This window comes from Bison bison, unplaced genomic scaffold (assembly GCF_000754665.1).
Source record: "Bison bison bison isolate TAMUID 2011002044 unplaced genomic scaffold, Bison_UMD1.0 scf7180017864035, whole genome shotgun sequence".
NCBI lineage: Eukaryota > Metazoa > Chordata > Mammalia > Artiodactyla > Bovidae > Bison > Bison bison.
The window spans coordinates 6,736,646-6,750,692 of NW_011494607.1; the positions used below are offsets into that span (position 1 = coordinate 6,736,646).

The 14,047-nt window shown below is 41.7% G+C and overlaps 1 protein-coding gene across 1 annotated transcript; it reads right to left on the bottom strand.

Moving 5' to 3' along the window:
* Positions 1-152: 152 nt before the first annotated feature.
* Positions 153-8,168, bottom strand: GJB7 (gap junction protein, beta 7, 25kDa). The gene is made up of 2 exons (XM_010834675.1): positions 8,056-8,168; positions 153-1,066 (listed from the first exon to the last, which is right to left on the bottom strand). The coding sequence occupies exon 2, from the start codon at positions 1,037-1,039 to the stop codon at positions 233-235; it is 807 nt and encodes a 268-aa protein (XP_010832977.1). The 5' UTR covers positions 1,040-1,066; positions 8,056-8,168; the 3' UTR covers positions 153-232.
* Between the last annotated feature and the right edge of the window lie 5,879 nt (positions 8,169-14,047).

Below are 14,047 nucleotides of genomic sequence, written 5' to 3' on the forward strand. Positions count from 1 at the left end.
CAGGGCAAGAACACTGGAGTGGGTTGCCATTGCCTTCTCCAATGCATGAAAGTGAAAAGTGAAAGTGAAGTCGCTCAGTCGTGTCTGACCCTCAGCGACCCCATGGACTGCAGCCTTCCAGGCTCCTCCATCCATGAGATTTTCCAGGCAACAGTACTGGAGTGGGGTGCCATCGCCCTCTCCGCCAAGGAAGCCTAGTTCTTGCTTAAGGGCGATGCAGGTTTTGCTTTGTTTAAGCCTCTTGTGTGTCACAGAGTAACTTTGTTTCACCTCCCTGGGCTATGCTTGTGGCCAAGTCTGAAGAGTGCTTCTGGAGCAGGGGAGGGGCCCCTATCTCAGCACATGTAACATACTTGAGGTTGTGGCATTCACACGTGGAGGACTTGAGTCTTTTAGAGTATTTTTGGAGGCAGCACTTAATAAAACACTTGAGGACCAAAAAGCTCAGTTCAGTGACATTCAACACAATGCACAGGCATGAAGTCACGACCAGGAAGAGGATGAAAATCGTTTTCTCTGTGGGTTTGGAGACAAAGCAATCCACAGTATTGGGGCAGGGCTTCAGATCACACTTCAGGAGGTAGGGAACACGAAAGCCATCATATAGCTTGTAAAATAAAACCAGGAAGCCAATTTCGAAACCGGTTTTAACCATGAGGCTGATAAGGTACGTGTACCACAGGCCCCCACCCATGGTGCCTGGGCTGACATAGAGTTTCTTCCTGTGCCTTTTCTCTCTACCCTCACGATAGGCTACATGTAGAACCACCAGCAGTGAAGGCGTGGAGACCATGATTAGTTGTAAGGCCCAAAGTCTGACCTGGGAGATGGGGAAGAAGTAGTCAAAACACACATTTTCACAACCGGGTTGTCTAACGTTGCACTCAAACTCTTTCTGCTCTTCTTTCCACACGTGTTCTGCTGCCACCATGTAGACCAGCAAACGGAAGATGAACACAACAGCCAGCCAGATCCGCCCAATCCCCATGGAGTATTTATTTACTCCACTCAAGAGGTCTCTGAGGAACATCCAACTCATGGCTGAGATTCCAAAGAAGGCAAGATTCTGCAAAAGAAAATCCCTCATGATTCATTTATCTTGATTCCATTGATTGTTTCTGCTACATTACCTGTTGGTTATGGAATTGACATTTTGCATTATTACAACCCTGGATATTGAGGGCTCTCTAAGAATCCCATAGGATATCCTCGCTTTCATACAAGGAGATGACACAGCTGGTCTACAGGACATAAATGATCCTATGCCCAGTTTGATTTGGAATTTGTTTGGTCACCCAGACTACCCCATCTCCAAACAAATCCTTCTAATTTATGACTTCTCTCTCAGGGTGGTTGGGCTCTGTGGCTGAGCTGGAAAGAATTAGATGTGACCCCCTAGGTGACTTGGGTACCTTCAGATAACCTTCACATGCCATCTTCTCTCTCTCTTTGTATAATGTTTGTTTTTTTTTTTAATTGAAGTACAGTAGATTTGGGCTTCCCTGGTGGCTCAGACAGTAAAGAATCTGCCTGCAATGCAGGAGAACTGGGTTCTATCCCTGGGTTGGGAAGATTCCCTGGAAGGGGGCATGGCGATCCACTCCAGTATTCTTGCCTGGAGAATCCCAATGAACAGAGGAGCCTGGTGGGCTACAGTCCATGGGGTCGCAAAGACACAACTGAGTGACTAAGCACAGCACACATAGTAGATTTAAAACATTGCTTTGGTTTCAGGTATATGGCACAGTGATTCAGTTATGTGTTTTTTTCAGGTTGTTTTCCATTATATGTTTTTACAAGATACTGAGTAGAGTTCCCTGTGCTATGCAGTTAATCCTCATTACTCAGCTGTTTTACGTATAGCTATGTGTATCTGTTAATCCCCAACGCCTAACGTATCCCTCCCCTCCTAGTACGCTGTCTGTGCTGCTCAGTTCTCTTGCTCCCCTCTCCACCTCTTCTGCTCTCTTCCCTGTAAAAGCAGATGGGAAGCTGTCATCGTGGTGACATGGTCTTTCTTGCACTCTGCTTCCATCTTGCTGTAGAACTGAACTCTGGTCTGGGCCCTGATTTGTGCACTGGGCCCACAGAGTGCTCAGCACTCTCTGTTTAGCAGTCTTTTGAGTTGATCTCTCACAGTCACCCTAGAGAGGCGGGGTTTTGTCTGTCTGTGGTGGTGGTGGTAGTGTTTTTTCAGATGAGAAAGCAGACTCTGAAAAATAAAGTCATCTGCCAGGCTCACAAAATAAGAGGCAGAGCAGGGTTCAAATCCAGTTTCCATTACGCTAAGACGGAGTCCCTCCCCACGGTCACCACTGACATTGGGGCTGGGTGATTCTTTGTCCAGCAGCTGTCCTGTGCATGCAGACTCTTTAGCAGCATCTTTGGCCTCTACCAGCTATATATCAGCGTCACCTCCCACCCTGTTTGCGATGACCAAAAATGTCTCCAGACATTTCCAAATGTACACTAGGGACAGAAAAATCTCTCCAGTTGAAAACCATTACTCTTGGGACTTCCCTGGCAGTCCAGCAGTTAAGACTCAGTGCTTCCACTGTCGAGGGCATGGGCTCAATCCCTGGCTGAAGAACTAAGATCCTGCATGTCACACGGTGGTGACAAAAAAAAAAACACCAAAAAACCATTGGTCTTAACTCTCTACCACAATCAAAATATATGGACTGGAGCTCCAGGTCTGCTACTAAGATACTGTGTTATTTCTCAGGTGAAAATCTTGCCACTTCAGGTTCTGTCTCCAATTACAAAGATGAATTACTTCTTGCTTTCTCTATAGACTCAGCTAAGGGAGTATCGTGCAAATGACAATGTAAGGGAAACCAGGGGGTTAAGAAAATGGGGATGTTGTGGCAACAACATTCCTATCAGAGCACATCACATGGTCTCTTCCAGAGGGAACAATATGTAACGAGCCCTTGTGCTAGAGCCCCGAGGAGATGTATGAAAGTTAAGAGGTGTTTTCAGAAAAAACAAAGACACAGGTACACAATGCCCTATTCAGTAGGGAATAAAATACTTCAATGTCCTTGGCTTCAGAACACAAACAAAATTGCATTAAATAAAAAGGATTCTCAAATCCACCTCAAAGGTTAACATCTCCATGAATTATTAAAACAAAGCCTCAGAGATTAAAAAGGGGAAAGGGGGATATTATGTTTCCTATGACATGTGTCACTGGGCATTTGTCCACGTTACTCAGGAGGATGTTTATGTAATGTTGCAAAACGTTTAAAAGTAGCCTGTTGGACATTTTGGAGAAGGGATAAAGGTTAAGAGATTATCTTCCTGTTTTTCCAAAAGTAGTAAGAAAGTGATCAGTGTTTAAATAGAATCAGAAGACTGCTGCCATCAAAAGTGCCGGGATTATGAGTATCATCTGACTAATGTCCATCCTATTTTGAATCTCTCTGCTGGTAGAAAGGCAAGTTTTCTCAGGAGGGAGGGGTGTTCTAACACCCACTTTACACGAGGGTGCTTTTGCACTGTGGATAAGAGCCTGGGCACAGTGTTGGACCCCTTGGGTTCAAGTCCAAGTTCATCTCTGATGCGGACAGTACTTCCCTCATGGGACTGAAAACAGAGACTGACGCATGTTAGGTACTCGGTAAGCATTATCATTATGATTTTTAGTTTTGCCATTTTATTGATGTCTAAGTGAAATCTTTCCAATTGCAAGGTAAATGCATTTTTTCTCCTCTAGCTCTGTTCCTATGAATATGGGTAATAGGAATCTCCCAATAGCCCTTTTGAGCATTTGAAAGCTGTGAAGTCATCAGCTCAACATTTTAATCTCTTAATAATGTAGATCACCTCCTTAATTTTAAAAAGGGTCTTTAATTTATCCCTTTTCTTAAATCACTAAGTATTGCTCCCAATTTTTGAAGAGTCTCCACTTATCATTTCTAATGTACAAATTATCCTGTGACTTTCTCCTTTCCCTTAAGAAGCAGCAGTTTACTGCATAGGAATTTTAGTTTGGAAAACTCCAATATTTTTTTAAAAGTAAAATGTTCAGTATTCTAATATAAGGAATAATTTTGAAAATTAGAAATTTCCCCCAAACATTTTATCTCAATTAAAAGTGAGAGTGGGAAGAAGGTGTGAGAACAATCATATTTCCACATGTGAAAGAATGAAATTGGATCACTTCCTCACACCATTAAAAAAATGAACTCAAAATGGACTGATGGCCTAAAGAGCTAAAACCGTGCGTACATTTGTGTTAAGTTGTTTCAGTCGTGTCCAACTCTTTGTGACCCTATGGACTATAGCCCCCCAGGCTCCTCTGTCCATGGGAATTCTCCAGGCAAGAATACTGGAGTGGGTTGCAAAAACCATAAAACTCAAAATCCTCCACCAGCTATTCTAAGGTTCTATGAACTGATTCATCCAGACAAAAGGATTAACCTTGTTTTACTTTTTTTTTTTTTTTAATCTTTAATATGTCAATAGGATTTCCAGTATCACCAAACCATTTTAGACTTTTGTTCCTTCCCTCCTCACACACTGGACTTAATGAAAGAGTGCTTTCTATTTTAACAATACATTGAGGTCACTGAGTAAAATTTTCCAGTTGCTATCTGTTTCAGCTAAGTACCATAAGGAAGGTTCCACCATAACAACCCTCTGGAGTTAGGAAAACTACCACAGACCTAGAGCTTCGGTGGGTCATTAACTTCCAACTGGTCTTTATTTCTTGTGATGAAATGATGTGCCTTTACTTGCCTAATCCCTTCCTGATGTGTATCAGCATTATTCAATGTCTTCTAATTTAGCCATTTTTAATAAATATGTCTGTAAACATTGAATTTTTAAAAATCTTATTTATTTATTTCATTACTGTAGTACTTGACTGATTTAAAAAAAATAACAGTAGTTTCTTACAAAATCCTAAATCTGTTTTTTTTTTCTAATAAAAAATGAGATTTTAAAAAAAGAAAAATTAATGGAATCATAGCCCTCCATAAAACATGACACCCTGGAGTGAGAGTATAGCCAGGATAAATTAAGTAACTCAGAATTTGGAGACAAATACCTCCTTTGAGTGTGAAATGAGTAAAAACCATTATGGAAGAGGATTAGTTCTTTATAGAAGAAACCCACACCAAAGAGATCATCTGTCCTGTATTCCTGGGATACGCTGGAAAGTACTAGAATGTTGGTAGATAACAAGGAGTAGGAGTATGCAGGACTTCAAACAGCAAGGTAAGAATTGGGAATTTCATAGCAACCAGAGGGTACCTGAGTAAAGTGGGAAGTAAAGAAAGAAACGGAAGACAGTCAATCGTGTGGTCCTGTGACTGGCATCATGATAGAGCAGCGAAGATTCACAAGGGACTAGAGCTCTGTGTGAAAGATGGGTGAGCAGAAATGACCTAAAATGACATATACCTACCTGCTCAGTGTCTACACGGCTCTCTACATGGAGAGAATACTGAAATGTGTGGACACTATTCTCCTGCAGCCAAGGATACTGGATTTTCTGAGACAACCCCCACTGCAAACGTGCTGCGCTGTTGTCAGAGCTACTGAGAACATGTGCAAGTCTTAGGTTCAGAAAATGAGTTCCATTAACCACCTGGCAGAGCAAGGAGGGCTAATGCATCTGGCATCTCTGGAGTAAATGTCCATCACAATCATTTGCATCTCACTACTCCAAGTGACCTTCTGAGTAATCATGTCCTTGCCAAGACTCCTTAAGCTATCCAAAGAAGTTTTCCTGACATTAGATACAGGAGTTCCAGTCCCTGGAGAAGCACTTTATAAATCAGGCTTCCCAGGCCTTGGTTAATCTGGATGAGTCCCTTGTGGATGAGTCCCTTAAAGCTGACTCCGCTTGGGGTGAACTAGCTATACACCCGAACTTCTGAACATTTGGCCTGAGTACCAGCCTTCCCATCCTTCTCTTATTGCAGGATGAGCCTTTGCTATGCTAGCAACTTCCCACACGGGAGGCTTCTTGTGTGGTTCAGGCATCAGCAAGCCAAGTGCCCTCCCAGGGCTCCAGATGGCACTGTTCAAGAAACCCTGGCACTGCTGGAAGCCAGGGACCTGCTCCATCATTACCAAGGACAACATCATCAGCCTCCGTGCCCAGCTGCTTTCCCTTCTCAGTAATAATAACACCTTGGATATTATTATCCTTGGATAGGGCTTGACTATTTCCAAAACATCTCACAGCATCTCGTCTGTCCCCCGCCCAATCCTCTGTAGTTGGCAGTGTACAGTAGGACCTTCAGTGCAGTGATAAAGAAACTGAAACACAGAGGGGGAAGAGGCTTGTCCACGACTCCCAGCAATCAGGTGGAAGTCCAGCAGCAGAAACTGCAGGACGGGTCTCCAGTTCCCCCTGAAGCTGGTTTCTGTCCTACTTTGCACACGAATCATTTAACCCCTAAAGAAAAGCTTCCTCTCAAGGGCCTTTTTCCACCTCTGAGACCCATAGGACCTCCTGACGTGTGTGAACTCTCTAACCTCTTGTTTGAATATAAAGTATTTCATTTTTAGAGATGCCTGCTTGGAAAAATCCCCCAGAGATTTTCTCAGCTCAAGATCTGTGGCCCCTGAAGGCCTGTTGTTAGATTCTCAAGGGTGTGTGAGAAGTGTATGAATGTGTGTGCCTTTGGTCTAGGATCTTTAAACAAACAAACAGAAGCAACGCTGGACAACCAGCTCATAACCCAGGCTGCCCCAGGCTCTCAGCGCTCGTATTTACCAGTGTCCGGCAGACTACAAAGCCTTCTGGCCAAATCCAGTCCACCACCTGTTCTGTAAATAAAGTTTTGGGAGACAGTCATGCCCATTCATTTACTACTGTTGTTGGGCGCTTTCATGCCAAAACAGCACACTTGAGTAGTTGCAACTGAGATATAACAGCTCTCAAAGCCTAAAATATTAACTCTCAGGCCTTTTGCAGCAAATGTTTGTTGACCTCTGATATTTAAAGTGTGTTTTAAAGCATCTTGGAACAAAAAGTTGCAGAACTTTAATCATCTAGGCTTGTGAGCAACAGCACAGGATGGGTTGTGCTCAACGGAAGGCCACAGGAAGCGGCGGGGAGGGTAACGGGAACCAAGGTGCTGGTCGCTAGAGTGGGGACCAGCGATGGGAGAAGCAGCCAGGACTGACCTGCTGTTGGGCAGGCACACTGCAAGGACTCTACAGTCAGAATCTCATTCTCTCAATGAGTAGCAATTTTATTTCAGGCAAAATGATGTCTTTTGTCCACTAAACTTTAATTTACTGGTTTTGTGATGTTTGATTTTCCTTTGGTAAATATAGCCTCATGAAACTCGTAAGTTCAGGGACTTCCCTGGTGGTCCAGTGGCTAAGAGTCTGTTCTCCCAGTGCAGCAGGCCTGGGTTTAATCCCTGGTCAGGGAACTAAGACCTGGTGCAGCCATATAAATATATATATTTTAAAGTTGTAAGTCTAAAGATGAGCCTGTAAGTTAGGTGTAAAATTATTTTACAGCTCATTTTATTTTTTGTACCTGTCAATCACAGTATACTAAAAACGTGTCAATAGTGAGGGTCTACGAGCAGCACTGAGGCGAACAGAACCCACCCAGGCTGACACATGTCCGTACACAGGACTTGTCTGCTACTTCACTTTCCTATATGAATAAAAGTGTTGACACTTTCAGAGTATCCCCTCATAGGAACAGTGCAAAGGTTGTCCTCAGGCCACACAGAAAAGGCCACTGAAAGGTCCTGGGCTGTGCCTCTGTGCCCCCATTACCCCACTTACATCAGCCAATGTCCCATTTTCCTGCCAGGCTTCTGCCCTGGCCAGAGCCTCCCAAAACCCTTGTCACCTCCACGTTCCAAATGGGCAACTTTACTTAAGAAGCAGCTCATCCAGAAAGGGCACCTGTGATGCAACACAAAACTGCAAAGCAGTTTGTCTAGGTTTGTAATACAGTAATTAGGATTCCTTCCTAAAGGGAAAGAGGGAATGACTACTCAATTACAATAAGTAGCTTACCTTCCCATTAAATAAACAAATCTTACCACAGGAGAAATAAGCTTAACTTACCTCTTGACACAGATGTGAAGATTAAGAAGAAATCGGTCCGTTGCTCATTCAATTTAAAAACCATGAGTTGATTATATTATTTCCCTGAGAGGGAATGGTGTTTTAAGCTGAGGAAAATGGAGTCTATTGGTTTCCAAGGTAGTGTAAGCTGAACAGGTGTAACCTGATCGTTTGTTTTGGCTCATAACTTTGATGAGAATTCTGGTGTCTCTGCTGTTTACAGTAAACATTAGAAGAGAATTGAAACTGAAAAACGAATTCAAAGCTGTTCACGTACACACAGTTTATTGAACATGCCTTTTAAAAAAAACCTTGTCATCATCTACACAAAGAAGCCGGGACAATAGGACAGGGTGTTTCATCTCTTCAAATGATTTCCCAAGGTTATTTATCAGAAGACATTGACAGAGGAAAAATACTAGGTGAAAGAATAAGTCAATCTATCTTTAATGAGCTTATTTTAACTTCACGTCATGGGTTCTAATCTTAGAAATCCTGAGAAGTTAAAAGGCATAGTAAAAATGACTTTTCTAAACCCAGGGAACATTGATAATAGACATTTTCTATGTATATAAATAGAGAAAGAAAGTACTTTATCTTTTTATGGAGCCATTTCTAGGCATGAGTTCAGCTAAAATTAAAGATGTGCAGAAGTGAAAATGAAATCCCTCTCTCTTGGAATAAGAATAGTTTAGAAACAGAATTTTCACAGTTAGAAATGATATTAGATGTCATGAAATCGAATGCCATCATTTTAGAGATGAGAAAAACAGAACCACAGCGAGCAGCTTGCCGCAGGTCCCAGAGCCAGGGTATAAAGTGTAGAGAAGGGCTAAGCAGGAAACCCAAGTCCTAGACTTCCACACTGTGATAGCCACTTCTACAGACCATGTGGATTTCAGTTCTCTCTTAACTGCTCTTAACATGCATGACCTGTAAAAGTATTCCATATGTTCACATATTTAGTCCAAAATTAGAAGTGCAGTTTACTTTGAGAAAGCATTGATTTACACTATGAATTGTATTACTGGATAAACCTTTTCCATACCTAATGAAGCAAATCTTGTTTGATTTGGTTTTGTTTTTACAGAGAGATCCCAGGATCCCACAATAGTGACCCAAAGGTTTGTGTGTGCTCAGCTGCTTCAGTCGTGTGCGACTGTTTGCGACCACCAGGCTCTTCTGTCCATGGTTACTATCATGACAAGATCCCAAAGCTTGTTTTCAGATGTGATCATTTCTTTTAGTTTCCACTCCTTTGTTAAAATGAGCACTTATCAAACTTCACCCTTGGCCTTAGAACATTACCTGTTGTACTAAGACACCTGCTGCCAGGAAGGTTGGACTGATGTGGTGTGTTGTTAGGGTAATCTTCAGGTGGCCTTGCTGAAAGCTCCAGCACTAATGATTTGAAAGATCCCAGCCTTCAGATAATGTTAGCACTAACCCAAACAAAGGTAGCATTTGATGATCTAGTGTGGCAGAGGTGTAATTTTCTAGGTAAAGGTCCCTGTCCTCAGGGGTCATGTAACATAAGCTAGAGGAGGCAGAAATTTCTGGGGTAGGGGGCCATCAGGAGAGATTGTATAGAAGAAAGTATATGGGTTTGCTCTGCTGAACCTGACACTTTCTTAATCACGCTCATGTTTTCATGTTTTTGCCAAACAATTTAATTCTCCCACCCTCCTTTTTTTGTTGTTGTTGAGAAACACACATAATAAGAACTGAAAAAGGAGTGGCATGTTGTAGGGAAAATAACATTTTAGAGTTAGAAATTTAAGGGCGGGGAGAGGTAAGAGAAGAGCCAGAGCTGGAAAGAGAATGGAATGAATGCTGTTTGCCTTGTTCTCTGTTTTCAGTGTGAAAATGTGGCCCTGCAGGACTTCAGCAGGAGCAGAGCCCAGAACAGGATAAGCCAGAGCCGTCGAGTGTCCAGTGTGTCCCCCTGGATGAACTGCACAGGGGTCGGGGCTGCAGGAAGACCTGCTTGGGTACAGAGATGTGTTGAATGCAGAGCTGTATGACAGCCAAGGTCTAAGTGTTAACATCACAGCTGGTGGTGGTGATGCAGGTCTAAGCTCTCCTGTGTGTCGGGAACCCTCATGCAGAGTGCTGTGCTCTGAACTCAACCTTGATTGTTTCCCAGCATAGTTTCTCTTCTAAGGGAGGTAAGCAGTCCTTCCTGCTCATTTTAGACACAACTGGAGCACTGCTTTTTTTTCTGGCCTCAGTAAGACCTTTGATGAACTCAAGTAGGTCTTGAAGACAGTGACCAGAGTGGAGAGGGTGTCTCTAAACAAATCTTAAAAAGATGGATTGACGGTGTTTGTTTAGCCTAGAGAGGCAAAGTTCAAGGGAGTTACTTATCAGAATTTGTGTCAATTCTCTACTAAGAATTTTTTTTTTTTTTTCCTTTTGGGCAGAGGTAGAAATCCCACAGACCTGAGTTCAGATATACAAAGGTTGGAATTCCAGACCTGTTTTTCAAACTTTGTGAACTTACTCAAGGTGCTTGAATTCTCTGAGCCTCAGTTTCTGTGTTTGCAAAATGGAAAGGGCATTCCCTTCTTTGTTTTTCTTGTAGTGCTTAAATAAAATAATAACTCCTCAATAAATAGTAGCTGTTGTTATCTTTGTCTACTGAAAGCAATGCTGACTTTAGAGTTGTGAGATTTCCTGTCAAGAAAAATGGGACCAGCTGATTCACGCTTTTGTATGGTAGAAACCAACACAGCATTGTAAAGCAATCATACTCCAATTAAAAAATAAATTTAAGAAATGGGATCAGAAATAGAGAAATATGCAGAGACTTGAAAAGCATTGCCCTAGGCAGCAAACCACATATGGGGAGAATGTGTCTTCACGTCTCAGAACAATTGCTCTTCAGTACAATCTGTGAACACAAGGTACTTACATGAAAAAGTACCTGTCTCTTTCTTTTTTCCCTCTTTAAAAAAATTTTTATTGGAATATAGTTGATTTAGTATTGTGTTACTTTCTGCTGTGCAGCAAAGTGAATCAGTTATATATACATATATCCACTCTTTTTTAGATTCTTTTCCCATATAGATAACAGAATAATGAGTTTCTTGTGCTGTACAGTAGATCCTTATTAGTTATCTATATTATTTGGAAAACTCACAGTGGCCACAGGACTGGAAAAGGTCAGTTTTCATTCCAATCCCAAAGAAAGGCAATGCCAAAGAATGCTCAAATTACCGCACAATTGCACTCATCTCACACGCTAGTAAAGTAGTGCTCAAAATTTTATATATAATAGTGTGTATATGTTAATTGCAATCTCTCAGTTTATCCCTGTCCCCGTCCCTCCTGGTAACCATAAGATTATTATCTATGTCTGTAACACTGTTTCTGTTTTGTAAATAAGTTCATTTGTACCATTTTTTTAGACTTCACATGTAGTGATATCATGTGATATTTGTCCTTCTCTGACTCACTTCACACAGCATGACGGTCTCTAGGTCCATCCATGTTGCTGCAAATGGCAGTATCTCATTCTTTTTTATTGTATATGTGCACCACATCTTCTTTATCCATTACTCTGTCAATGGACCCTTGGGTTGCTTCCGTGTCCTGGCTATTGCAAATAGTGCTTCAATTAATACTGGGGTGCCATGTGTCTTTTCAAATTACAGTTTTTTCCAGGTATATGCCCAGGAGTGGGATTGCTGGATCATATGGTAGCGCTACTTATAGTTTTTTTTGGTGGGGGGAATATGCTATTTTATTAACATTTAAATTTCACTAACAATGAATTCAAGTATCTGCTAGCCATGTGCTCAGATTTTTGAAATAAAGATAAAATGGACGTACAGCTTTAAGGGTGCAGTGTATTTAACACTGCACAAGGTACCCAACAATTAGACAATCTATACACTTAGGAGCAAAAGTTTAGAGACAAACCCTGAAATTGGAGGAAAAACATGCCACTCAGGACTGAACAGAAGTCCTTGGTTGCTGACAGAATCTCCCTTTGACTTCAGACTTGAGACAAACTGAGGGAGTCTGTGTACAAAAACCCACTGAATTCAGACCAAACAGTAACAGGATAGATTTGCCACAGCCGGTTTGGACTGTGGGGGCCAGTCTGAAGTGAGAAGGGTTAGCTGGAGGCTGGAAATGTTGTAACTGAAATGCAGGATGTGTAGATTTAGAGCAGCCATATTCTAAGAATCACTGATTTCCAAACAAGTTCACAAGATGCTTTTCCCAAACAGGTTATTTTCAGTTTTTTAAGGAACCTCTGTACTGTTCTCCATTGTGGCTGCACCAATGTACGTTCCTACCAACAGTGTATGAGGATTCTTTTTCCTCCACACCCTCTCCAGCTTTTATTATTTGTAGATGTTTAGATGATGGTCATTCTGCCTGGTGTGAGATGATACTTCATTGTAGTTTTGATTTGCATCTAATAATTAGTGAATGTTGAGCATCTTTTCATGTGTTTGTTGGCCATCTGCATGTCTTCTTTGGAGAAATGTCTATTTAGATCTTCTGCCCATTTTTCGATTGTATTTTTTGTTTGTTTGTTGTTGAGCTGCGTGAGCTGTTTGTCCATCTCTTTGCAAATATTTTCTTCCATTCTATAGGTTGCTTTTTCATTTTGTTTATGGTTTCTCTTGCTGGACAAAAGCTTTTGGGTTTAATTAGGTGCCGTTTGTTCATTTTTTTCTATTTTTATTACTTTAAGAGGTGGGTCAAAAAAGATATTGCTGCAATTTATGTCAGAGAGTGTTCTGCCCATGTTTTCCTCTAAGAATTCTATGGTATGCGGCCTTACATTTAGGTCTTTAATCCATTCTGAGTTTGTTTTTGTGTATGGTGTTAGAGAGTGTTCTAATTTCATTCTTTTTTTTTTTTCCTCCTGAGAAAATATTTTTTCTCAGGAGGAAAAGGGGTACATGTGGATATACACAAGGGTGAACTCTGAGAGAAAGTTGCCTCTAATTTCATTCTTATAATGCAGGCTGTTAGTTCCCCAATCAGGGATTGAACCCATCACCATGGAGGCACGGTCTTAACCACTGAACCACCAGGGAGGTCCCTACTTCTCTCTTTCTAACATGCAATCCTCAGTTATATCAGGAGCTCATGGAAGATTTTTAGCATTTAGAACGACTCCAGGAACACAATAAATATTTCTCATGTATTTATTTATTGGAGCATAGTTGATTTACAATACTGTATTTGTTTCAGGTGTACAGCATGGTGATTCAGTTATACATACATTTTTTTCAGATTCTTTTCCCTTTTAGGTTATTACAGAATATCGAGTAGAGTTCCCTGTGCTATACAGTAGATCCTTGTTGCTTATCTGTTTTATATAATAGTATTCATAGTATTAGGGCTTCCCTGGTGGCTCAGACAGTAAAGTGTCTGTGAGACCCAGGGTTCAATCCCTGGGTTGGGAAGATCCTCTGGAGAAGGAAATGGCAACCCATTCCAGTACTCTTGCCTGGAAAATCCCATGGACGGAGGAGCCTGGCGAGCTACAGTCCATGGGGTCGCAAAGAGTCAGACACGACTGAGTGACTTCACTTTAACTTTCATTCATAGCTCAGTTGATAAAGAATCTGCCTGCAATGTAGGAGACCTGGGTTCGATTCCTGGGTCGGGAAGATCCCCTGGAGAAGGAAATGGCAACCCACTCCAGTGTTCTTACCTGGAGAATCCCATGGACAGAGGAGCCTGGCAGGCAACAATCAATGCGGTTGCAAGAGTCAGACACAACTTAGCGACTAAAGAGAGAGAGAGATGTGTATGTTAATCCCATACTCCTAATTTATCCCTCCCCTTCCTATGTATTTCTCAGTAATAGTTGATGAGAACAATATAGTGCTTCCTAGGTTTCAGATTCTGGTAAGAATGAGCCATAGGGCTCTGTATCCTGAGCTGCTGCCTCTTATTCTGGTGCCATTGGTGATTCATTCAACTTCTGACTGATGTAGGAAAGGATTGAGGAAAAATGCCT

Coding starts and splice junctions, on each gene's coding strand:
- GJB7 (XM_010834675.1), bottom strand. CDS start 1,039: ATGAGTTGGATGTTCCTCAGAGACCTCTTGAGTGGAGTAAATAAATAC.